Raw genomic sequence first — 27,170 nt, 5'->3', positions numbered from 1 at the left:
GCTGTCAAGCTTGGACTGCATACATCACAATAGCAGATGGGCATGCACATTAGATGTAGTTGGAGTTGCGTGAAACAGTTTGGTAAAGATTTGCCAGTATCATTTCATAAATATCACAGAGAGTACCAAAATTATTGGCCTGCTGCCAAATTCACAAAACTTCCCTTTCATTCAGTTTTCACTACAATCTCCCATCTGCAATGATGACAGATATCGTAAGAGGTCAAATAAATTAGATTTAAGAAGAACAAATGTAATTTTTATTATATACACACATATATATATATATATATATATATATATATAGGGTGACCCAAAAGTTTGGAAACAAAGTTTAACTGCATTGTCTATTTGAGTTGGGGGTGCATGAATTCACTCTTATTTTACCCATTTTTGTTATAGCATAATAAAATAACTTAGAAGCATAGTATCTGCCGAGTGCAATAACTCGGAAGAAACTTAATAGAACCATAAGGTCCAGGTATGCTGGAGCATAACTTCAAAATGCAGGCCATCAGTGTCAGATTTCAAAACTCTTGATGGTAAAGTATGACAGTTTTGATTTTTTTAAACATCCAGAAGTACTATGAGGCAACATTTACTGGCCAGTTTGAGGAACCTTCATAAGCATGAATGAAGATACATTCCAGAAGATACCAGTGTAACCAGTTGGTGGAAACGTTCACAACTTTGTATAAGACACAAACATGTCGAAATATGCTTGTTTTACACTAATCTGTAATTCTTCTGAATATATCTGTGGTACTGATTTATTAAAATAACATTATATTATTTGGATTATAGACTTTTCGTTTGTTTCCAAACTTTTGGGTCACCCTGTATAGTGATATAATCATATACACACTCAAAAATATAAACGCAGCACTTTTGTTTTTGCTCCCATTTTTTATGAGATGAACTCAAAGATCTAAAACTTCTTCCACATACAATATCACCATTTCTCTCAAATATTGTTGACAAATCTGTCTAAGTCTGTGATAGTGAGCACTTCTCCTTTGCTGAGATAATCCATCCCACCTCACAGGTGTGCCATATCAAGATGCTGATTAGACACCATGATTAGTGCACAGGTGTGCCTTAGACTGCCCACAATAAAAGGACACTCTGAAAGGTGCAGTTTTATCACACAGCACAATGCCACAGATGTCGCAAAATTTGAGGGAGCGTGCAATTGGCATGCTGACAGCAGGAATGTCAACCAGAGCTGTTGCTCGTGTATTGACATTTCAGAGAATTTGGCAGTACATCCAACCAGTCTCGCAACCGCAGACCACGTGTAACCACACCAGCCCAGGACCTCCACATTCCGGTTTACACTGTTCAGGGCAGATGGCAGACAGCATGTGTGGCGTCATGTGGGTGAGCGGTTTTCTGATGTCAATGTTGTGGATGGAGTGGCCCATGGTGGCGGTGGGGTTATGATATGGGCAGGCATCTGTTATAGACGAAGAACACAGGTGCATTTTATTGATGGCATTTTGAATGCACAGAGATACCGTGACGAGATCCTGAGGCCCATCATTGTGCAATACGTCCAAGAACATCACCTCATGTTGCAGCAGGATAATGCATGGCCCCATGTTGCAAGGATCTTGTATGACAGCTATAGTGTGTGTGCAATTGCTCTATCAGTCACTGTGAAGGTATGTCTAAATGAAGATGTGAGGAACAGAACCACAAAAGCCACCCATCTCCGAATAACAGAACCACCATTTTTAGAAAAACTGATGAAGCAGCTAGTTTGTGTCTCGTGTGGAAAAAAAAAAAATACTGATCCACACAAATCAACTGCAGCTGGTCTCGTGCACATTTATGCTTGTGCATTGTGCACAGGGGAGATGTGTAGTGGAAACTGGGAAGGACAGTAAATCTGTCTCTAAATATGTTAAATTTGTTCAGAACTGCAAACTTCACCTTTATGGTGACGAATATTTTTATTTTTATTTTTGCAATTGTTTTAATGTGAGTGGTTTAGCTGTTGAAAATACTTAGACAATGATGCAAAATGCTTATTTTCCTCAAATGTTTATTTTGTAGCAAAGGCACACCCAAATTTTATTGATATCAGTGTTTATAATTTGTATAAAATATATATTTAAATGTAAATGAAAAATAACTTTGTAAAACGTGTCAATCCGTTTCCTAAGACATGTATTATTGGTGCTATAAGACAACAATCGAATTTATAAAGCAAAGTACAGTATTTGTAGGAGAAAAGTACTGACAACTATTTCATAATGTTGCCAGTTTACATTATTCTGGCTAAACCATTCAAAAGCGTTAGTTCTTATCAGGTGGTTGTGGCTCCAGCAACGTCACCCAATCAGAGGACAGAAGCGCTGCCCAGGCCCGCCTTTGCACGAATACCACTGGTTGAATGTTAATACTTATAGCGTTATGGGCGGAGTCTGTGTGGCCACGGTGAGCTCTTCCAGCGGTTACATGAATACCAGCACCTGGCAGGAGAGACGAGACGAGTTATCTTATTTCTTCCTCGTCCAGCGGTGCAGCTATCTACGGGTGAGTGGGCTACTATGTAATACTGCAACTGTTTTATCTGTTTTTGACATTATTGTATGTCTATAACGTCGATCTGCTATTTAAATTGCACCATTTTGTCAACTAAAGATATTGCTCGCAGTTATTTGAATTGATTCACGTGAGCGTGAAAAGAAGGCCACGCGCAAGAAACACCTAACAACTAACCGCGCTAATATATATTATTTATTACCTTTTTCCCCCAAAACCGTTATGCAACTGTGAGTGCCACTTCCTCTCTTGTGGAAAGCTGCTGGAAAAACGGAATGAAACTAAACGCCGACATGTCAGCAAAACAGTGACGCATTGAAGTCGTTTAGTCGTCCAGCTTTTATTGTTTGTGTAGCTTTAGTGTAAATTGGTCCTGCTGATCTGCTGTTACCTTTGCTCCAGAAGTCTGTACTCCAAAGTGTGTCACATTTGTGGGATCCGCCCCCTTCTGTGGATAAGATGCATTTGCCGGTAATGCAAAGTAACAAGACTAGTATGAAGACTTGGTTTAATGTTACGTTTAGGTTCAGTTTACTGTAATGCTTCGGGTTACACAAGTAGTAGTTGTGGATAGGATCTGTCTATAAGTTATGTCATGTCTTATGAAATGATGGAAACATAACTGAGAGAGAGAATGAAAGACGGAGAAAACTTCACATTTCATCTGAATGCATTTGGAGACCAGTGTTTCCATTGCAGCCAAAGCCTGATAAACACACAGGCTTTATCAAGCTGACCTCCAATTAAAGTCCTGTTTGCTATCTCACATCTCCAAGGACACGTACTTTAATTCATCCAATAATCTCATTTCATTATCTGTTTATAAATGGTTGACATGTCTTGACTTGACATAACACTGACTTTATACAGTAAAAGTCTACACTGAATAAGTGACATTTGTTTGGTCTTCAGTGGTGTCTTTCTCCTTTTTTGTACACTTGGTGAATGCCATGGATGTTCAGGGATTTAAAAGGGCTCTGGTAGTGTACAAAGTACAGTGCACTGCTTCATAACAGAATATGACCTGATGACCTGATCTTTCACCAGAGTTGAAAGGTGCAGTAGCCATGGAGTCCACCAGGAGACGTACCCAGCACAGTTCTGATGGCAAAACCTCCAAACACATGGAGCAGCCAGCACAGTGGGGCAGAGCATGGTGAGTTGATGTCACATCACAGAATACAATCATATGATTGATGATTTCTATTTTAGAATACATTACCTAAAGTTCCACCAAACTGGTCATTGTCTGAACTGTTGTTCAGTAATTCACTGTTTTAGTTTAAAAGTGCTGAGAACAGGTGAATTTATTCTATGTCTTTCTTTATTTTATACCCTTCACTAACTGAATGTTAGTGTTGGTAGTTCACATTTTTACCAAAAGTGAAGAGTGAATGACAGGACATTTTAAAGTGAGAGAAAATAAAGCAATGTTAGTTATCTTTCTACTTCGTTTCGTACTGCACAAGTACTGCAATTAGCATTCTGCTTTTTTCTTGTCATGTAATTTTCTAATACTGTTTTCACAGAAGATATGTGGGCTTACGAAATTATGTGAAGATTAAGTGTGCCTGAAAATGACTATAGCCCATTTTTTTTCCAAGGTTCTGGTATTTTCCACACCGGTTCAATATATTGCTTGATAGAACCAAGCCATCATTATCAAAAAATACTTTCAATTATGCTTTTCCAGTGGTATTTTTTGACAAAGTGTGGAAATAGTTGTAGCAACTTAATGTAATTCCATTCACATACAGGATCATTTCCCACCGTTGCAGACTGTTTGCTGATGGGGAATTCTGATGGGTTCTCTTTACTTTGTTTAAATTATGGGAAGTGCTTTGACATGACATATGTTGTGAATTGGCCCTATATAAATAAAATTGAGTTGAATTTGGACATTATTAATAATTACACATATGTGTTTCTCTCTGAAAATCCATCCACTCGATATCTATACACCGCTTAATCTTCATAAGGGTTGCAGGGGCTGGAGTCTATCCCAGCTGACTTAGGGTGTAGGCAAGGGACACCCTGGACAGGTCACCAGTCTATTACAGGTCTACACAGAGACAAACAAGCACACTCAAATTCACATCTACAGACAATTTAGAATCACCAATTAGCCCCAGCATGTTTTTGGACTGTGGGAGGAAGCCGGAGAACCAGGAGAAAATCCACACATGCACAGGGAGAACATGCAAACTCCACAAAGAAAGCTCCCAGGCACTCAGGGCTGACACAACCTAGCAGCCTGGTGATAGGAGAAATACGAATGTAGAACAAAAGAGCTAGCTGGTTAGCAGCAACCAGCTAGTCCAATTCTTCTGAAAAGCAGACCAAATTAAGTCGTCCATGATCTAGAATTGTCAGATCACCCCCTCTTACTTGGTATACATAAAGTAATTTAAGAATATACTACAGTATACAATAAGGTTGAACAATGCTTTCTGACGGATGCAGTATATACATTTTAAATCCACACTTGCGTTTAATATTCACTGTGTAACTAATCACTGTGTAACTGACTATTAACACAACAATTGAAACCCTGGATGAGTCATGCTTTAAAATGCAAGTGTAGCAATTAAATATTGAGACTGGTATTATGTCAGTCAGTCCACGGCATGCAAGTCTGAACCACATAGTATGCATTAATCAATGGGCAACATAAACAATCCCTGGAAGTTTCGATTTGCTCAAATTAAATTAAACTGAATCACAGCAATGCTCTCATTATTTACTATGCATGTCTTGTATATCATCAATAACAGCCTTCGCAATTTGCTGTTTGCAAAATTTCACTTTTAGATTTCAAATTGATTAGTTGTTTCACGCTGATATTTTATGATCTGTCTTTACACTGTACCTACGTGTATATCTGTGTGATTCATTCCTAGGGAGGTTGACTGGTTTTCCCTCATCGGAGTAATCGGCCTCCTTTGCTTCGCCCCTTTCATTGTCTTCTACTTTGTGATGGCCTGTGATCAGTACCAGTGTTCGATCACCCAGCCTCTGTTTGAGTTATACAGCGGTGAAACCACACTACTCTCCATCTGGGACCGATCACCCTCCTTCACGTGGTCAGCTGCTAAGATTTATGCCATCTGGGTGGGCTTCCAGGTAAGTGGAGGACTTTTAAGGAAAGTGCAGCTGAGAGAAACTGTTCAGTGTCTTTAAGTTAAAACGCGTTGTATTGTCCGTTAGGTGTTCCTCTATTTGTGTATTCCCGATGTCACCAATAAGTTTATTCCTGGCTATGTTGGTGGAGTACAGGATGGAGCACGAACTCCTGCTGGTAATTACCACACACATATCTCATCAGTTCACAACATTTTCTTTATTATGAACATCAGTATTGCCTCAATCTGATTTAATGCTTTTGGGGACTTTAATAGAAATGTCTAAGAAAACATTTTTATTATTTACAACATGTATGTTCCATTTATTAAGAAATTAGTATGTAGATAGTATTTCTTAAAACCTATTTTGTTTTTTTCTGTTACCAAGGCCTGATTAACAAGTACGAGATCAATGGGCTACAGTGTTGGCTGATCACTCATGCCTTGTGGTTTGCCAATGCCCACTACTTCCACTGGTTCTCTCCCACCATCATCTTCGACAACTGGATCCCTCTGATGTGGTGCACCAATATACTGGGCTACGCTGTGTCTACCTTTGCTTTCATAAAGGCTTATTTTTTCCCCACGAACTCTGAGGACTGGTGAGTACTGATACACATGTGGTCAAATAACTTTAATAGTAAGAATAGTTTTTAACATCAGAAAGTTTCCTATCTGCATAGTGTTAGTATTATCAGAAAGGTAACTTAGCTTTTGCTGTTTTAGCTCCGACCTTTGTCTGCTTGTTTTTTTTCACCTCCGTTTGTGATCCTACAGCAAATTCACAGGGAACATCTTCTACAACTACATGATGGGCATTGAGTTCAACCCCCGCATTGGCAAGTGGTTTGACTTCAAGCTTTTCTTCAATGGCCGACCTGGCATTGTAGCCTGGACTCTTATCAACCTGTCTTACATGGCCAAGCAGCAAGAACTATACGGCCACATCACCAACTCCATGATTCTGGTCAATGTTCTGCAGGTAATGTGCATTAAAAAGAATGTTTTTTTTTGTTTTTTAGACAAATATCGTAGACTGGTTTAAAATCCAGGTGTCTGACTCAGGTCTTATGAAGATAATCAGAACTTCTTGTTAACTCAAACTCAACTTTGGCTAAACTCCTCATTTTGGGTTGTTTGTCATGATTGACTCTGCAAAAGGATATAAGATAAGATAAGATAATCCTTTATTGATCCCCAGAGGGGAAATTCAGGTATTGCAGCAGCACAGGGCAAGTACAAGGATACAAGGGTAGTGGCATTGCAGTGATGTCCTGTGGCCTCTGCTGCTGTTTAGGAGTCTGATGGCGGTAGGCACAAAGGAGCGCCTGAAGCACTCAGTACTGTAATTACTCCGCCAAGGAACGGCGGAGATATGTGATGATGAATGTAAGTTTGTCTGTCTGTTTGCCTGTTTGCTTGTTAGACACATTAGTCAAAAACAGATTAACAAATCTGGATTATATTTTCAAGGAAGGTCAGAAATGACGCAAGGACCAAGTGATTAGATTTTGGCAGTGATGTGGCTTATAGACTGGATCCATGGATTTGTTACAGATTTCTGTATCATTGTGAGATAGAGACACAGTGTCACTGTAACTGTGACTACAAGTGAACGCTACGTCAGCTGTATATACCTACGATGTACTGAGGTACATCTTAAATGTGGTCACTTGGTTTCTTTTTGTAGTGGATACAATGTCTTCACAGATTAAATCTTCTGTCTTTATTCTAGGTCCTCATTTACTAAAAAATATCCTTGGTCCAAAAGTAATAGTTACAGCAGTCTCACCAATGAAAAACAGTGAAGAGTCTTGGAGCAATCTTCAGATTAAAAAATAAAGTGTTTATTCCGTGCAGCACAGGTCAAAACACTCTGAGAGATACCCTGGGGTAAATCTGACTGTGCCCTCTGATGCCCTGTCTTTTATACTTTTTGACCCTGGGGTTTCCACGCCCCAGGTGCATCTTATTTTTTGTTGTGAACATCACACTTTCCTGACACCATCATATTAGTTCTGTTTTTAATAGTGTCTGAACTCCTGGTGCTTTCCTAAAAAAATCAATAGTTGAGCAAATCCACCAGGAGGTGTGCTAAATCCTTCCTGCCGTCTCACTGCCCAACCAATCAGAGCCTTTATTTACCACGAGGCACCTCATCAGATCAGTTCTTCATACTCTTTATGTAACACACCTCAGTCACGGAGGCTTCAAGTTGTGGTCGACATCGTGTGCGTTTATTTTCAGCCATAAAACAGCGATACAGCTTCCTTGCTCAGTTTTCTACTTCTACTACCTCACTTCTTCGCGCACCTGTGTGATATCCAATACGCTCCCCCTTGTGGCGAGAAGTATTAACAACAATGGTTATCTCCTCTGCCCAGATTGCCCACAACCTATGCAGACACAGAAGAGCTTCAAATACAAACACTACACTGACCCAACCACTTTTGCTACAAATGTCAAGATGAACAACAAATAAACAATAAACAATACATAAAGGGGTGCCTGTGTTTCCACACTTCTCTACATTTACACCTCAGCAAATACATGTTTACCCAAAGTACCCCTTCCTGTCCTTATATGACCTCACCTGACACACTGTTACAACCAGCCAAAACCAGTTTTGACCAGTTTTAGTCAGTAAGTCATGCAAGTCATCTCCTCTGTTACACTCAGCTCTTCTACAGCAATCAAGCTGATCATTCTCACATCGTGTTACTGTGTCTAGAGCTGATCCTTCTTGCTGTGATGCAGTTTTAATTCTTCTTGCTATGACGCAGTTTTCATTTTACATCTACTGCTGTGTTGCAGTTTAAATTTAGTTTTAATTTCGACATTTTTCATAATTTTAATGGTAATAAGTAATCCGGTGTCACTATGCTACTTACTGAGTAATGCTCTGGTGGAAACATGGAGCACAACCATATTTATAGCAGGTGAACAATGGCAGCTTTCTTCAAGTACATTAAAAGGACAAATCCAACTCGGTGTCATTAAAACGCTGCTTCAATGTAACGATACAACTCAAGGAAACCTGTCTTTTTGTACAGAAGGAGTTATTGTTGTGTCACAAATTTGCTTATTATGATTGCTGATCTAGAAAGAGTGCAAAATCCCAAATATTGACGTGAAATAACCTTTTGAGTTTTTAAATGTTTTTTAAAATTCTTTACCTTTTTGATTATTTCCAGTTTTACATCATAATATGACCGATTTTTGTATATTGTGTTTAGAGTGTTGAATCTTGATTGTAAATGTACCGTAATGACAGTGGTTAAGTAATAAAGATACATGTTAAATTTCCTTTAATTTGATTAAGGTTAAGTATCTTTGAGACAAAGTAATACAATAAAAAACAGTTGTGTAACTGGATCTTTGTTTTCTTGCAGGCTATTTATGTATTGGACTTCTTCTGGAATGAGGCGTGGTACCTGAAGACCATTGATATCTGCCATGACCACTTTGGATGGTATCTTGGCTGGGGAGACTGCGTCTGGCTGCCATACCTCTACACACTGCAGGTAACAAGCATGCAAAGGCCAACACACACCAAGACAAAAATACAAAGTTACACCAAAAGTCATTCTGGATTAGATGTAGATAGCTTTCTGGTACTCTAACATTTATTTAAGTAACAATAAATGTGCTTGTGTCTCTCCAGGGTCTGTACTTGGTGTACCACCCAGTTCAGCTCTCAGATGCCCATGCTTTGGCTGTGCTGTTGCTTGGCCTTGTTGGATATTACATCTTTCGCTCCACCAATCACCAGAAGGATCTGTTCCGCCGCACAGATGGCTCCTGCTCTATTTGGGGCCACAAGCCGACATACATCGAGTGCTCGTACCGGTCTGCTGATGGTGGCATCCATCACAGCAAACTCCTGACCTCAGGCTTCTGGGGTGTGGCCCGGCACTTCAACTACACTGGTGACCTGATGGGTTCTTTAGCCTACTGTGCCGCCTGTGGCTTTGGCCACATACTTCCCTACTTTTACATTGTTTATATGACCATTCTGCTGGTCCACCGCTGTGTGCGTGATGAGCACCGCTGCAGCAGCAAGTACGGCAAAGACTGGAAACGCTACACAGATGCTGTGCCTTACCGGCTGATTCCTGGAGTGTTTTAGAAAGAGGAGGCGGGCAAAACTGGGAAGAAATTGGAGAGATTGGGTCAAAGATTAAGACAGATACATAAGTTATGACATGGTAATAAGCTGTCAAGATCAACATGACTTTTCTACATATCAAGAACACAGTACCCTAAACATTCTACACTGTATTTCATACATTCTGTCTTTTTTATTATGCTTCTTATATATTAGAGCACTGTACATGTGTATGTTCAGGTAGAGTATGTTTATCGCTGTATTTCTCTGCCTCAGTAAAAGCAGTTTGATTCACAAGTCTGCTTCCTTTAAGCTGTGACAGTTTAACACATTTTTAAAAACAGCACAATGCACAATGTTTTTGGAGTTAGCAGGACCAAGCACAACCAAACTCAGGAACAGAAGCAAGAGTTAGCTGTGCAGTCCTGCTTTGCCTACAGCTGTTCTACATAATTCAGTGATATAGCCATAACTAGTATGCCAGGTTTAAGTTTCTCAGATATTACAATTTGATGGTTATGTGTTATATTGTAAATATAACATGTGGGTTTCTTTTGACTGTGGTGAAAATAAGTTTGATGATATCACGCAGCGCTCAGGTCATTATGAAGTTTGAGACTGTGTCAACTACAATAGCTTGTTGCTGCCTAATGGTAAATGGACCAGTTTAATTGTTTGCTCTGCTACCACGACCTACATGACAGAAAAGTTGTCTAATCTCTGTATAAAGATCGTCTAAGGGCTGAGCTTTGTATAGACAGTGTAAACCGTTTAAATGACCTGTTCGACTTTTTAACAACCACTGAATATAAGCACTTAATCAGCAATGAACTTCAAGCTCTATGTTGAGAGAAGTAATTTTTGCTTTTTTAAACCATCACATTCATTTAATGTTGATTTCCTCATACCAACACTGCCTTTCTGATAGCAATAAAGTAACACAATAAACTTACATTTTTCTGGTGACTACTTTATCTGCTGACCAAAATTTGAGATTTTGTTATCAGTGAAATAATTTTTAAAAATGATCATATGCATATTATATTTAATTTACAACAAATATATATTTTCAAGTATCTGTAACACTATGATTGTAGGACAATCACACATAATTGTAAATGTCTAATTTGATGTAATCTCTGCGTTCTAACACTAGAGGACAGCAAATGAAAGCTTATCCCAGCAGTCAGTGATGGAGATACATGCTTGTAATGCTCCTGTTACTATATTTTTGGTGGGTTTACCTAAAAGCTTACACTCCCCCAAATCACTTAAATAACCTCACACTAGCAGTCATGTGTCCTTAGCCCAAACTAACACCAATGAAATGCCATGTTTTTTGTCACTGTGTGTTGAACCACTATTTTGTTCCCGGCACAATTTACTTCCAATAGTCATGTGCACATCAACAAAACCATAGTGAGACAGTTGCTAGTTAGACTGAAAACAATAAAAAGGCAACTGAATGAGCGCAGTTGCTTTAATTAGTAACATTTGTTACAATGAACAAGAGAATGATCATACACAAAACAACATCTTGGAGAGAAAATGTACATTTCCTTCATCAACAGCCCTCAAATGGATTTTGTAATGAGATTGTTCTATCAACTACTGTTTCCAAGGCAAAACTTTAAGGCAGATCATGATTCCTTAAATTGCTCAGGGAGAGAAAAAAAAAGAAATTGGAACATCTTAGTTTTTGATATCCGAGCAAACTCCGTCTGATAAAGATCAAGTGATGTGAATGGAGTCTGCACACAGGACAGCTACTAAATTAAACTTGACTGTTTTCTGGACATCCCTGTCAGGGTATTCAAGGGCACTTTTTCCTTTAAACAAAGGTGCTAGTGGGAAGCTCTTCAAGCTACCTTGAATTCACCATGCAAAATACATTTGAAAAGAGGAGCATAATAGGTGAAGATATGCCATTTATGATTTGATAGCTTGTTCTCGAGTGTTTAGTAATCCATCAGACCCGGCTGCCTATTTTGCCACATAAGCTGAATAGGCCTGCTCCCTGAACCTTACCATCAGTAGGCCTCCCATTAGGGGAATGATACACGTTATGGATGTAAATCAGTTATGATAATGGAAGACTCATTGATTCCTCTTGCCTTTGTTCAAAGCTAATGCAATATGCACCCGATTCATTACATTGCATTACATGGAACCAAATTACCTTTGATTCTTTTTTTCAGGTTAACTGATTCTCAAATTACCTCTGAAGACAAGGAAGTGTTGCCTGAGATTGAAGAGGCTCCAGTGTGTGATGACCGGGTTCACTCATAACTAAGCTGACAGATAACTCTCTGTGAAACAGATGGAAATCTGAAGAAAGGGATGATCTTTTTGTGATGACACTAAAAGCTAGAGTATTGAATTTGCCCATTGGGGATCATGCACCCATCCATATAAATGTCCAGTCTACACAGTAGCCATATTGTTGAAGCCCTGTTTTGCAGCTGAACATTCATCTGTAGTGAGGGGCAGGTGGGGGTCATGGAGGCTAAAAAAAAACCCACCCTGTAGCAGAGTGAATGGCAAAGAGGGTGGAGTAGATTGAGATATACAGAAAGCACAACGGGGTACTTGGAGCTGGTGCCACTCCTCAACTAAAGTTGGCTTGATTTCCCGAGAGGCCAAATTATTTTTTATTGGAAGTTTGAGGGGTAAGAGACTTGTGGGTTAGAGTCGTAAGTGAGAAGGAAAGGGGCACCGCAGAGGGAGGAAAGTACATGATTTGTCAGCAAACTGCGGGCACTGATAATCCACATGTACCATAAAGTACAGCAGATCACTAAAGAGCGTTCCAGGCCACAGCAGGACTAATCATCGCATTGCGGCGGCTGAGGTTAGATTGACTGGCTGCTTGTGGTTGGTGGAGGAGCAGAGGAGCAGTTCTAGCCGTCACAATGTTGACTACTCGTACTTCGGGTTTGATTGTTACATTTATTGCGAGTGTCTTCTTGTATGTCTTCTTTTTTAACAGCAACAAAAGAAGTGGCACAAATCTTCTGTTCTGATTGTAGCCTCACGAGCAGCAGCTTTACAAACAGCTGTGTGTCTGTCGCTCCATCACGGAATAATGGAAGTTTTTAAACAGTCATTGATGGGACAGACGAAATATCCCTCTGACTTTGGTGATATTGACTTATCTTCATGTTGCAATTTTTCACTGAGTGTGTTAGCATGCTGACATTAAGACACTGTTTCTCCAAAGTAAAGCAACACAACTGTTATTATTCCCGTAGATTTTTAGTTTTGTCCTATTTCAACTGCTTTTCCTGTATCTGCCAGTTGACTCAAGTCTTCATTTTGTTTTTTTCTTTATTCATTGAATGATCTACCTTTCATGTTTACCTGGAACTGTCTCCTATTCCACATTAAATCCTTTGTCTGTCTGTTTGTCTGTCTTTTAGCAAAAATTACTCAAAAATGAACAAACAGATTTAGATGAAATTTTCATAGAAGGTCAGAAATGACACAAAGACCAACATTTGATTTTGGCAGTGATGCGGCTTGTAGTCTGGATCCGTGTATTTGTTAAAAATTCCTGTATCATTGCAAGATAACGGCACAGCGTCACTGCAATTATAACAAGTGAACACTATGTCAGCTGCCTGCTGACGATCACATGATTGTGATCCTACTAATTATTGACCATTGCAGATTTATCGGGACTTAATTGTTGGAAATGATACAAAGAACAATTAATTGAATTGTGGGGGTGTTGCAGTGTCCCATCAATTCCTGCTGTCTGCTACACATTTAGGTCCCGCAATTCAGTATCTGTGCATAACAAACACATGCATAACACACGTCTGTGCTCAGTGCCAGGTCATTTTGTTTGTGGGTGCATCTATATTAAATAGTCACATTCTATAGTGCCGCGGTTTCTGCCACAAATGTTTTCAAGATTTCAGCAGTCGGAAATGATACAATGCCAGAACAGCCTTGGTGGAGTACTGCACTCTCTGAGTGTGTTTTTGTTTATTCATGCTCTCTGTTTGTCCCTGCTTTCCATTTCAATTTCCTCTTCACCCTCACCTAAAGCAGTGGAGGCAGCTGGCTGCCCTCCCTGAGCCTGCTTCTGCTGGAGGTCTCCTCCTGTTAGAAGGGAGTTCTTCCTCTCCGTTATAGCCACGATACTGCTCCTTGGAAATCTTTGGACTCGTTGGGGTTTCAATGTATATTATTACTGGGTCTTTTAAATCAGTCAAATAATTTTTTGCAATTAATAATGTTGGTTTTTTTTTAGAACCCTAACTGCCATATTCTAATTACTTAGCCAACCATAATATTTAAATTTCTTAAGTTGATTTAAATGATAACAAAGGACTGTAGTACCCTACCTTAATATTTATTTGTAAAGTACATTTGTAGTGCCAATCTTATTTCTATGAGAAGCACTTTTATTCCACAGCTGTTGTTTTAAATGTGCTATGTGAATAATGTCAGCGTGACTTGAGTTGAAATTTTTTGTCTTCTCTCCTTTGAATTCGACCTTAACGCTGGTCTGTCCCAGCTAATGGCATCTAATGGCACAGACAATATTACCATAAGATAAACTAAAGCCCCCAAATGGGTTGATGTTAAAGGTCAGGGCCCATTGTATACACTGATTGGGTTTAGAAGAGGAAACATACCCAGGACATGCTGTGACTGCTCAAAAGTCTTTGGAAGTCAGAGGTTTGGTCAGATGTCTGTTCCTCCTCAGGTTAGCGGTATCTTGAACTTTACTCTAGACTAAACGTATCTGTCTTCAGCCGGAATCCAGACATGTCAGAGCTAAAGTCTAAAGTCTAAAGTCTTTCTCTATTGTGCTCTTCCAGACATATTGAAACAGGTCTTAAAATTGAGAAAAGGGGTTTGCCAAAGTAAGCTGACAGAATCCTACGCCTACATTTTAGACTTGACTCCTTGTAAGTCACTCAGAGAGTTGAATTAAAAAAGGATTAGGAGCAGAAAAAGAATTAGAGGGATTAAAAAGGATTCTCAGGCTGCACCACAAATCCATAGCTGATGTGGTAAAAAAAAAAAAAAACCAAAACTGATTGGTTGTAGATGCTACATCTCATATTAACAAGGCTTGTGAGGCATGGAGACACACTCTTCACACATCAGTGGCGACAGCAACAGGGGCCTGGGTAACAAATTGCCCATATTTTACATGTTTGGAGTGTGGGAGTCAAGGGCCTGACTTGCGTCTGCTTCTCCTGTGTTGATAGTCAGACTCCACTTGAGAACAGCTTGAATTCGGCACTGCTCGTGAGCCAAATTGTGCTTGACAAAGCTGCAGGGGAGCCCCTGTGGCTGTGTAGTTACACTTACACTGTTTATAGGATTATAAATGACTCCTAGAGATCAGTGACATTTATGTTTACTCCTGAAAACATAACCAAAGGACAGAATCAGCAATTTACTTTCACTGAACTCACAGATACATCACAAACTGTACACCCACGGACATGGCACCAATTACCATATTTTTGAGCATTACAGTACATACACAAGAAACAGGTGGGTAGTTTCCATAAGCAGGGGATTTCTGGGGCATGTTTGGTTGCTTTGGAGATGGGCAGACATGCTTCTATGGGTGTGAAGGTGTGGCAGAACTGCCCGAGTGGCAGCCAGTTGTCCAGAGGGTAGGGAGTAGGGTCAGGGATATTAGCTGGCACAAAAGTCCGAGGTGATACTGCCAAACTGGGCAGAGTGTCAACACTAAGGACACACCTTCGACCAGATTCCCCCTGCCTGACCAGGCCTCACCCACCTCCAGAATTTGGAACATTAGCTGGCAGGGCATCTGGTGACAGGGATAGCCACTGACAGTAATTTCAGAGCAGGCTCCACTAACAGAATGGGATGATGTAGTTTTTCCACATCACTGTATGTTGAAAATTGTGGCAATTTATAGGCCCTTTATTTCACCAAAATAGATGGAAGCAGCTGCTCATTTCTGGTTGGAAATTACAGATTTTACTGACTTCAGTGACAACTATTGCGGTCGGATGTTATACGCTGTAGCTAATCTAATTAAAATACAAACTGAAAGCTGAGGGTGACTTTTTGTTGTTACTAACAGATTTTAAAATGTTAAAAACTGAGGGTGACTTTTGTTTCTATGTAATGGATTTTGAAACAGCAGTTCTATAAAATGTTTCTTAATTGTACACTAGATGACTTCTTGGATGACATTATGTCCCAGAGTAGGCCTGAATGATTTCAGTGAAATTGTTCTGACAGATGTTGCATTTGCATCCTTAATCGTAGGTTTTGGGATTTGCTATCTGCATTGTTTCAAACTGTGATTTCAAATTGTAATCAATTAATTGTTCAACCCGACTGATGATTTATATTGTAAAGATGAAATGGAGATTGATGTAGTTATATTTTTATTATGATAAGAAGAACTGTCAGTTCAGAGTTAGTGTTATTTTAACATAACCCTGTTTGCCTGTGTTGCGTTACATATTCAGTCCGTTTTTACTTTTGACATTACAAGAAAACAGACTTTCAGAATGGCTTAAAATAACTTAATTGAATTTGGCTTTTGGCAAGCTATGGATAACATTGCTCTAAAACCTGCATTTACCAAATGATGTCTGCTCTGTAAGCATCAGCAAAGAAACAGAAACTCTGCTATTTTATTTGTTTGTGTGCCCCTAGTTTACAGAGACATCTCATTAACATAGTGCAGCTTTAATTCGTTTGGAGTGAGGAAGTAGCTCTGCTGTGCAACTGACCATGACCTACACTGAAATGTCCAAAAGCTGTGGCAATCTCTACAGCTATAACTTCTGCAGCACACCCAGGTTACCACATGTGAAGCCCCACAGAGATGTTGAACGAGCCTTGTGGTTTTCCCTCACCAATTAGCTGACTGGTCTGAACTGGATCTAATGATAATTGAAGCTGCAGCAGTGCCTCCCACAGCCCCTAATAGCTTTCTCTTTAATAAATCACAAGGGCAATCACTCTTCCATTACCTTAAGTCTCACTTGCTACAATGACACACCATTAAAATGCTACACTGTGTAGATTATACGTGATGACAGCAGTTCAATCCATTGTCTGTTCAACTGTCCCAAGTGGAAGCAGAGGTTGGATATAACACAACGCCTGTGTGAAGTCAGCAGTTTCAGTCGCACATGTGCCTCATAACGGTTCAATCTTGCCTTTTGTTGGCAGTCGAGCTGTGTTTTTTAGCTTTGTTTCACACGTTAACCACGCTGCTCCCCATACTCAGTCTGTTCTACTAGCCATCTTAATGCTGAGCCCAGCTCTTCCTCGCCACATTATTAGCTTTGACCTTTGCGAGTCGGTTCCAGCATTGAGCCAGAGCCAGAGAAACTCTGCCAGAACCTGAGCCAGAAATAAAGGGCTAACACATGTTGCATTTTATGAACAGTCCAGCCATGGATCGTACTTATACAGTCATGAATACAGGTCTATAGGGACTGTAAAATCATGCTAGGCTCTCCTCACACACAGTCCATTCCCATCCACACCCCGCAGCCCTCTCTTGGCATGAACTATCACTATATATGTCACCCCATCCCATTAATGCTGACTTATTCCCATTCTTCTCTTCACCTTCATCCAGCAGGACAATTCTGAACACATGCTCTCATCCCTACCTTTAATTTGACCCTGCCATCACTATGTCCTCTGACTACTGCATAAGATGTGGTCACATGCTCCATGGTTCCTCCTGTGTTCTCATGAATCTGAGTCTGTCACTCCACCCATCACCGCAGCCACACAGTCATGATTTTGTCACCTCTACTCTCATCCATCTGCAAGGAAAACTTGTGGTCTAAGGAGTAGAGTCCTTCTCAGCTGTTGTTTTTCCTGCCTTCTCAGCAGCGTGTGAGTAATTTGTCACCAGGAGTTGTGAGCATCAGTGGATTTGTCAGTTGCTGTATTGCCAGACACACGTATGTCCCACCTGAACATCCTGAAAACTACAACAAATGAGTTTGCATATGCTTTATCAACATATAAAGCTGCATTTTTCAGCAATAAATAAAAATCACAGTTTTTGTACGCAAAGTTAACATCCAAATAAGCAAAGCAATATGATGCAATGATGATGAAATTGTCGTGTTGGCATTTTCAGTGGTAGGAAATCATTAGTAATAGGAAGTCCAAACTGTCTCTCTAAAGGCTGGAAGTGGCATCCTGTCAACAGAAAGGCAGACTACCGGCAATTTTCGCAATTTCTTTTTTTTTTTTAATGCTATTTCTTTTGGGACTGCTTTCTATAAATTAAACATCATAGACCAGGGATCGTGGTAAACATGAGGAAGAGCTATGCACAGATTGCTGGAGTTACTTCTGAGGGCTTCTGTATTAAACTAAAGTAACTAAAATCTATGAATACTGTTTACATGTGAATATAACAGCAAACCCACATCAATGCAGCTGTTTTCATTTTTCATAAAGATCTGTCCATACTGAGAGGCCCAAACAAAAGATGGTGAGAAACAGTCACCAAAATGATCTGAACGCACTTATGTTATTATTTCACAAAAGCTTATTATGCTTGCCAGACTTCTCCTCTCTGTCCTGGGGGTAGTATTTAAGGAAAAAAATCATTAAACTAAAATGGATGACCCCTTGGGGAGCATGAATGTGCTGGATGAATTCTACCTCTTAGGCTATGAGATAAGTTGTGTGACAGTGGGATTTCTGGTCTGATGGTGGCACCAGCAGAATGCTAAAAAAATAATCCAAAACATTAGAATTAATCCTCAGGGGACCCTAAATAATGACTAATTTAAAGGTGGTATCTGTGACTGGCATCTCCCCTCCCTCTCCTGTTCCATTTTGCACTGTCATGTGCACACATATCATGAAACACGCTGGAATAGTGTTGTATGGATCAGTCAGAGCTACTTTATTTCTATTTATTTCTGCTTATAGTGCCAAGTATGAACACTGAATGCTTTTTTTTTTTCAGATCATACATAGAACAGAAAGGTAACTGAGGATGTATTTGTTGAATTTACTAAAAAAAAAAAAGTGCATTGGATTAGAATCGCTGACTCCACCTTTAATGGAAATCAGATTTTGCGATATCTTGGTGTGGAGTGAGGCCACAGCCATCAGGCAATACAGTTTCCATGAAAGAGTTTGCATGGTCTGCAGCACTGCTTAGGTAGGTGGTACATGTCAAAGTAACGTCCACGTGGATGGCAAGACCCAATATTTCCCAGCAAAATATTTCCAAAAGCATCACACTGCCTCTGCCGGCTTTCCTTCTTCCCGTAGTGCATCCTGATGTGTTCCCCAGGCAAGTGGCGCACACACACCCGGCCATCCACATGATGTAAAAGAAAATATGATTCATCAGACCAGGCCACCTTCTTCCATTGCTGGTCCAGTTCTGAGGCTCACAAGCCCATTGTCAGCACTTTTGGTGGTGCACAGGAGTCAGCATGGACACCCTTACTGGTCTGTGGCTATGCAGCTCCTTACACAACAAACTGTGATGCACTGTGTATTCTGACAACTTTCTGTCAGCAATTTGAGCAACGTTAGCTTATCTATTGGATTCAACCACACAGGCCAGCAATCGCTCCCTGCATGCATCACTGAGCCTTGGCCACCCATGACCCTGCAGTCAGTTCACCACTGTTCCATCCTTGGACCACTTTTGATAGATACTGACTACTGCAGACCAGGAACACCCCGCAAGAGCTGCAGTTTTGGAGATACTCTGACCCAGTTGTCCAGCATTCCAATGTGGTCCTTATGCTTGCCCATTTTTCTTCTATCACATCAACTTTGAGGACAAAATGTTCACTTGCTGCCTAATATATTCAACCCACTAACAGGTGCCATGATGACAAGATAATCAGTGTTTTTCACTTCACCTGTCAGTGAAGTGAATAACACTTCATAGTGTCATAATGCCTGATTGGTGTATATTGGAAACTGCACACAGCACCAGACCCTTTCCAAAATGAAAATGGTTCACCCTGTGGGAATACGAATGCGCAGGAAATTTCATGGTAAATTTCTCTATAAACTTTGATATCCATATCAGTCAGACAAGAATTGTGTGATGAAGACTGTGTGACTATTGCGACACGAGACATCATCCAGTTGTCATTTTCAAATTAAATGCGTGCAAGTGGCATTTCTGTAGATTACTCTATAGCCTACTGTGATGAGCATTTCCCTACTTGTAACATCCTGATGGTCAGAAAGGAGCGTTCAATGATGCAATGATGCTGAAATATATTCATTTGTACAAAACTTTATAATAAACCCCACAGAACCATCCAATCAGCCATCCAACGTAATCTGTCTTACACTGATCCCTGTCTAAGCTGTCTAAGGTGCTGGACTTATTGCCATTTGAGCAGTTAGAGCCTTCTTGTTTTTAATGTGGCCAGGTTTATCCCTGACAGGTTCCAGAGGTTGTGTGGATGATCAAATATTCAGGTCATCTTGGGTGCAATTAAAGGTTGCTTTAATATATTGTTGAACCTCTTTCTAATTAAATTATGAACCTACTGTATCCATGTTAATAACTGATACAAAGAGATGTGCTGTGTATAAGCACATTGAACATTGGACTTATAGTAAATGAGCTGAATTTTTTTAACATTTATAATCTGCCAAGTTGATGTTCCAAAGCTTCCCCTTACCAGTGACTTTGCCTGTTATAACATCAGTCTTTCAGACCAGCAGTGGCTGTGGATGAATGGATTTCCACCGGACTCTGACCAGGCTGTGCTGTGCAGAGCACTAGGATGTAGAATGTATTGTCATCAGCCACTCTGTGCTTCCGCAACTTCCTTCTTCCTTTTTGGCCAGTGGCATTGCAAAAGTAGAGTATCCCTCCCTCAAATATTTGTGTGTGCGCACGCATGTACATGCAGCAACTGTGTTTGTGTTTATTTTGTTTTGATCTCCAGGAAAAGCCCTGCTGATTCCATTCCCTTTTGACTTTTTATCATTTTAAAAGTGCTGTTTGACCCAGTTTTTGCACCGCTGCATGCATGTATTGCTGTGTGCATATGTAGGACCTGCAGGCCACTCCAGAGCATTGAGATGTTGTCTGTGAAGTCATTCCTGTGCAGCTTCAGATCTATGCATTCTTTACCACTCTCTTACAAATGAAGCATCCAGGAAACTGTTGCTGTGCAGTCACTCTGTCTTCTACTCTTCCCAATTCTTAACAATTCTCAGTGACTTAATAACGTTGCTGCAATAATCTTTTAATTGTTTGCACAGGTTTTGTGACACCAAAAGCTGCACTTTCCATACACAGGTGCATTCAGGGGGCTCGGCATGGGCACATTTGCGCCTCGATGTCACAGAGGAAAACTCAACCCCTGTCACTGCATCCCTCCTCAGCAATGTATGTATATATATGTATATATGTACATATACGTACATATATATATTTTCTTCCTTTCTTTTTTTTTTTTTTGCAGTTCTCAGTCTTTATAACTCAAACACTGTCAAAGCCCTATTCACACGGGATTGCTGAAAAACAGCGAAATGTTCCTTACTTCCTTACTTCATTCTACCATGTACCTCATCCATCTAATCATCCTTTAAGATTTTGCTCTTCTGATGGATTTGCTCTGTCTGTGAATTGGTTTCCATGCTGTGTAGCGACACGAGCCTCCTGCATTTACACTCTAAAAGCTGTCATTTATAATTACCAATGTCGCATCTACAATTCTCAAGTGGGAAAGAGGCAGAAGAAAGGTGCAGATGAAAAAAAAAGATCCCAAACTGCAAAGATGCCAATTCGCAAGAGACTAATATTATCACAGGACATCTGGGATTTGGTGAAATATGGTAGGTAATTTGCTGTGGAATCTTTACTTAATAAATCATGGATGTTCTATATTCACATGGGATAAGGATTTTGACTTTTGTGATTGAAGAGGTCTCCAGGTATATCTAATCCTGCGCCAACATGGTTTAAAACACATGTTCACTTTGCATCTAATAACTCTAGAATAATTACAACTGTAGTACATAGAAAACAAACTTTCAAAATGAGATGTTCCATGTGGGTTCCCTTCATACTGTCAGTGGGTTTCTCCAAAAGCCACCTCACAGACAGTACAGATGGCAGATAGATGGATGGCAAAGTAGAGAGAGAAACTGGTCAGAAAATGAAAGGGATATTTAATTTTGCTTCCTACCTGAGCGTAAATTGATCAGATATTCTGTTTAAACAATATTTATGTTGCCAAGTTTAAATTCAGTTTAATTGTTGAGCAAGTTAACATGGGTTTACTGGAAAAGCAGGGCAAAATAATGCAAGCTAGTCTGATCATTTTCTTGCTACAACATGAATAATATATGTATTTATTTCAGTGTAGATGTAGAATGCTAAACTATCTATCCATCCATTATCTATACATATCTTAAACCTCATTAGGATCACAGGGGGCTGGAGTCTATCTCAGCTGACTTGGGTTGAAGGCAGGGGACACCCTGGACAGGTCACCAGTCTATCACACGGCTACATATAGAGACCAAAATCACACTCACATTCAAACCTATAGACAAGTTAGAGTTGCCAATTAACCATGAGCATGTTTTTGGGACTGTGGGGGGAAGTTGGAGTACTCGAAGACAACTCACACATACACAGGGAGAACATACAAACTCCAAGCAAAAAGATCCTGGAAAGGCCGGGAACACAAACAGGGGGTCTTCTAGCTGCAAGGCAAAACTGCTAACCATGTGCTTCCATATCAGGTGTATATACTTACTAAAATCAACAGAATCCCCTTGAAATACAAAGTATTTTGCATATTATGTTTCTAATTAGATTTCTAGAGATCTACTTTGACATTAAGGGTGTTTCTGGGCTTATCAAGGTCCAAAAAATTACATTAAATCTGTTTTATTTCAATGTTAGAAAACAGTAAAACACAAAAACTTCTAAGGAGGGAATGCTGCATGTATGTATGTTTGTATAGGCATGAATAAACTTCAGTCTGAGCGGGCCTCACTGCTGATTCCCATCAGCGCCTGCCGCAGTGATCTATTGGCTGGGCTTTGTGGGCAAGCTGTTTTTAGACGGAGGGAATGCCACTGGATTTATGTGGCTAATGCCAAAACAGCTGCTGCCATGAATAGCTGAATGAGGCCTCGTAGTTAATATCTACACACAGATCAGTGCCATTCAGGAAATGTTGCAGATGAAGGTTAACACAATAGAAAGTGAACACGTATTATGGTATACAGAATGTGTGGTGACTGTCTTTACGCTCTATCGCTCAGTCTTTATCTCCTATTCAAACACACACACACACACTCACACACACACACACACACACACCAACAGACACACGGACCAGTTTCGTCTGCCAGCCAGCTGGCACGCTGCCCATTTGAGTCCATTCTGAGGCCTGTCTGCCATTTATGTTCCCAGCTCGTAGACAGGCTCTCCTGAGTGTGTGTGTGTGTGTGTGTGTGTGTGTGTGTGTGAGTGTCTTCCTGTGGAGGACCAGTCCCTTGGCACACATAGTCACATTTCCACACCCATTTCCCTTCACAGCTCCATCCGCACACCTCCCCATTCACCCATTCACACTGTCGTAGTACATCACACACGCATGCACGAATGCGCACACTATTATGGGTTTGTCAGTTAGCTGAACCTGCTGTTACTGGAAGAAAGCTGTGGGTGGAGCTTGTGTGTAAGTGGTGGGTTGCTAAGATGTGTGTGTGCCATGATGAGCATGTGTTTGAAAGAAGAAACCAAATTAAGACAATATAAATTCAAGAAATTAGGCGTGTAATTGAATAAATTCAACATTATTATCTTAGAAATTCATATTAATATTAATCATGACAATTTTCTGCTTCTATTTATGAGGCACTAATTGGTTCATACTGTTGACTGTTTTAAAACAGATCCCACGTTGCTACCTTCTGTTTCAACCACTGTAGTATGTATTATTAAGTGTTAGACTATTTTCAGCTTTGGACTTATATCAATATCAGCCATTTTAAGGCACACTCGATCTGGATGGTGTATTTGAAATTGACTTTGCCATCCGCACTAAACTCACTGATTAAATGTGTAGCCTTTCATGTGAGGGTAAGGCTTTCACAATTCAACTAACCTCCTGTTTCACCCGTTGAATGCAAATGTGGACTAGCAGCAGCAGTTTACATTCACAAAGAATGGTGAAGAGTGAATGTGTTTACATGGACTTGAGTAGCCGAGTTTTGATAGAATTTTTTGAAGTACCCTGTTCTTTTGTTTGTGCATGTAAATATCATATCTCAATTTCAGAGACCTGATTAAGCACTTCGATTAAGCCAGCTGGAGTACTCTGAAAGTATCTATGATACTGTTGCGTCTAAACATCTTCTCTTCATTTCTGACCAGTGTCGGCTATCTGCATAGGCATGGCTTTATCCAAATAATAAACAGTAACACAATGCAATATTTCAATACATACACTATTTCATGTTTTCCATGAAAACTCATACTTTTATTCATGTGCTAACATAATTGCACAAGGATTTTCGGTAACACTTTATAATAACTATACACTATTAAGCATTAGTTAAGCATTGGTTAAGCATAATTTCAGCATTAGTTAATCCTTAAATCCTCGTGAACTCATCATGAATTCACCATTAGTAATGCATTACAAAGCATTAGTAAAGACAGTTTTAAATGTTCAACCAACACATTATTAAGCATTAGTTAAACATTAGTAAAGTGCTTAATTCATTGTTAACTCATCATTTGTAACTAATTAGTTATACGTGCTTAATTAATCATGAATTCATGATCTGTATGGCATTTATTATGCATTACTAAGCACTTAATAAATCCGGTTAAAAATGTTTTGTTGCTCATTGATAACCTCAGTTGTTAATACTTTATAAAGGGTTAGCAACTGTGTTAGTATATGATTTACAAACACATATTCATACTCAATGAATAACTTATTAATGCGGTTACTACTCATTAGTTAAGTATATTCCGTGAGCCCGTCTAAAGTGAGGACTATCTATGCTTTATAAAGCATTTATAAATGACACAGAAGCAAAGATATACAAAGTGTCAGTTTTATTGGTCCCAAACAATACAAGCTCTTTTAAGTACACACTTTAAACAAATACAATCTATAAAATTTCAAGTAAACTTGACAAACATCTTCAAATAACAACGGTCTGTGATCGTATAAAATAGAAAAATAAAATACAAGCTCTTTTAAATACACACTTTGCAATCCTTAACATTTAAAGTAAACTGGTGAACTATCCCTTTAGGGCACACACACACCAGAGGTAAGTGGCTGCCTGATTCTGGGATTCCGCCAGTGCATTTCAATGGTGTGCCCTTGAAATGCACAAAGTGCTTTACAGTAAAACAAATATACCGTTTTCAAATATTGCAAGATAACACTAGATAATTTCTGCAACCTGTTTGCCTCTACGATCAGCTGCCATCTCCCCAGCGTGATATGGCTCTCTCTCCAACTTCCGCATTTCAGAAAAATTAAAAAAACCCGCGCGGTCTCGCTCTCCAGAACCGCGGAGGAGGCTGGGACTTGTAGGACTCTGGGACGTGTAGGACGCTACTGCGCATGCTCTTACCGTCAAAAATGCTAGTGCGCATGCTCCAAAATCCCAGAGTCCCAGAGTCCTACAAGTCCCAGCCTCCTCCGCGGTTCTGGAGAGCGAGACCGCGCGGGTTTTTAAAAAATTTTCTGAAATGCGGAAGTCGGAGAGAGAGAGCCATATCACGCTGGGGAGATGACAGCTGATCGTAGAGGCAAACAGGTTGCAGAAATTATCTAGTGTTATCTTGCAATATTTGAAAACGGTATATTTGTTTTACTGTAAAGCACTTTGTGCACTTCAAGGGCACCCACTTACCTCTGGTGTGTGTGTGTCCTAAAGGGATAGTTCACCAATTTACTTGAAATGTTAAGGATTGCAAAGTGTGTATTTAAAAGAGCTTGTATTTTATTTTTCTATTTTATACGATCACAGACCGTTGTTATTTGAAGATGTTTGTCAAGTTTACTTGAAATTTTATAGATTGTATTTGTTTAAAGTGTGTATTTAAAAGAGCTTGTATTGTTTGGGACCAATAAAACTGACACTTTGTATATCTTTGCTTCTGTGTCATTTATAAATGCTTTATAAAGCATAGATAGTCCTCACTTTAGATGGGCTCACGGAATATACTTAACTAATGAGTAGTAACTGCATTAATAAGTTATTCATTGAGTATGAATATGTGTTTGTAAATCATATACTAACACAGTTGCTAACCCTTTATAAAGTATTAACAACTGAGGTTATCAATGAGCAACAAAACATTTTTAACTGGATTTATTAAGTGCTTAGTAATGCATAATAAATGCCATACAGATCATGAATTCATGATTAATTAAGCACGTATAACTAATTAGTTACAAATGATGAGTTAACAATGAATTAAGCACTTTACTAATGTTCAACTAATGCTTAATAATGTGTTGGTTGAACATTTAAAACTGTCTTTACTAATGCTTTGTAATGCATTACTAATGGTGAATTCATGATGAGTTCATGAGGATTTAAGGATTAACTAATGCTGAAATTATGCTTAACCAATGCTTAACTAATGCTTAATAGTGTATAGTTATTATAAAGTGTTACCGGATTTTCTAATCATCAATTAGCCTTCCAACACCACTAGCTAACATTATCTACCATTAGAACACAGGAGTGATGGTTGCTAGAAATGGGCCTCTGTACCGCGATGTATATGTTGTTAATATTTACCACATTACAGGGCTCCAGATTAACTTTTTTTTCCAAGGAGCACAGTGGCCCCGAACTTCAAATTTTAGGAGCGCAAGCAGAAAATTCAGGGGCACCACACCGAAATCAACTTGCAAAGTAAATATTCACATTTCCTCTCATTTTCACTGTATTACTGATAAATACTTGAACAATAAATGCAGAAACTATAATGTTTTCAATTCACATTTTATTGTGCAGCAGTTGACACACCATAATAAACAGCTTAAGGCTGGATTAAGTTTGTTTAATGCCTACCATGTCCGCGACGTCCATGTGGCTCCGTGTGGCTCCGTGCAGACAACATTCATCATTTTAGCAGCAATGCCCCCTCAAGCGGCCCTTCTCACGCGGAAAATTTCTGCATCGTGCACCTCCACATGTTCCTAATACGCAAACAGAGACGCGCGGAAAAACACGGTAGAGGACCAGGACCTACTCATAGCTTAAGTCCAAAAATACAGGTATTTAATTGTCACACAGAGATCACCGTGGTAACCGGGTCATGAACAATTCATAGTGTGAAATTAAAACTAACTGCTGAAACACAACTATTCAGTGAAAGGCCATATTGTAAGTGTAAC

The 27,170-nt window shown here is 39.6% G+C and overlaps 1 protein-coding gene across 1 annotated transcript; it reads left to right on the top strand.

The window, feature by feature from the left end:
- Positions 1-2,401: 2,401 nt before the first annotated feature.
- Positions 2,402-10,732, top strand: dhcr7 (7-dehydrocholesterol reductase). The gene is made up of 8 exons (XM_022215370.2): positions 2,402-2,541; positions 3,598-3,706; positions 5,451-5,673; positions 5,758-5,848; positions 6,061-6,274; positions 6,450-6,654; positions 9,065-9,196; positions 9,337-10,732. Exons 2-8 carry the CDS (start codon positions 3,618-3,620, stop codon positions 9,799-9,801), a joined length of 1,419 nt encoding a protein of 472 aa, XP_022071062.1. The 5' UTR covers positions 2,402-2,541; positions 3,598-3,617; the 3' UTR covers positions 9,802-10,732.
- The last annotated feature ends 16,438 nt before the right edge of the window (positions 10,733-27,170 follow it).

This window comes from Acanthochromis polyacanthus, chromosome 2 (assembly GCF_021347895.1).
Source record: "Acanthochromis polyacanthus isolate Apoly-LR-REF ecotype Palm Island chromosome 2, KAUST_Apoly_ChrSc, whole genome shotgun sequence".
NCBI classification, from domain to species: Eukaryota; Metazoa; Chordata; class Actinopteri; family Pomacentridae; genus Acanthochromis; species Acanthochromis polyacanthus.
This window is presented reverse-complemented; position numbering and strand designations above follow the sequence as displayed.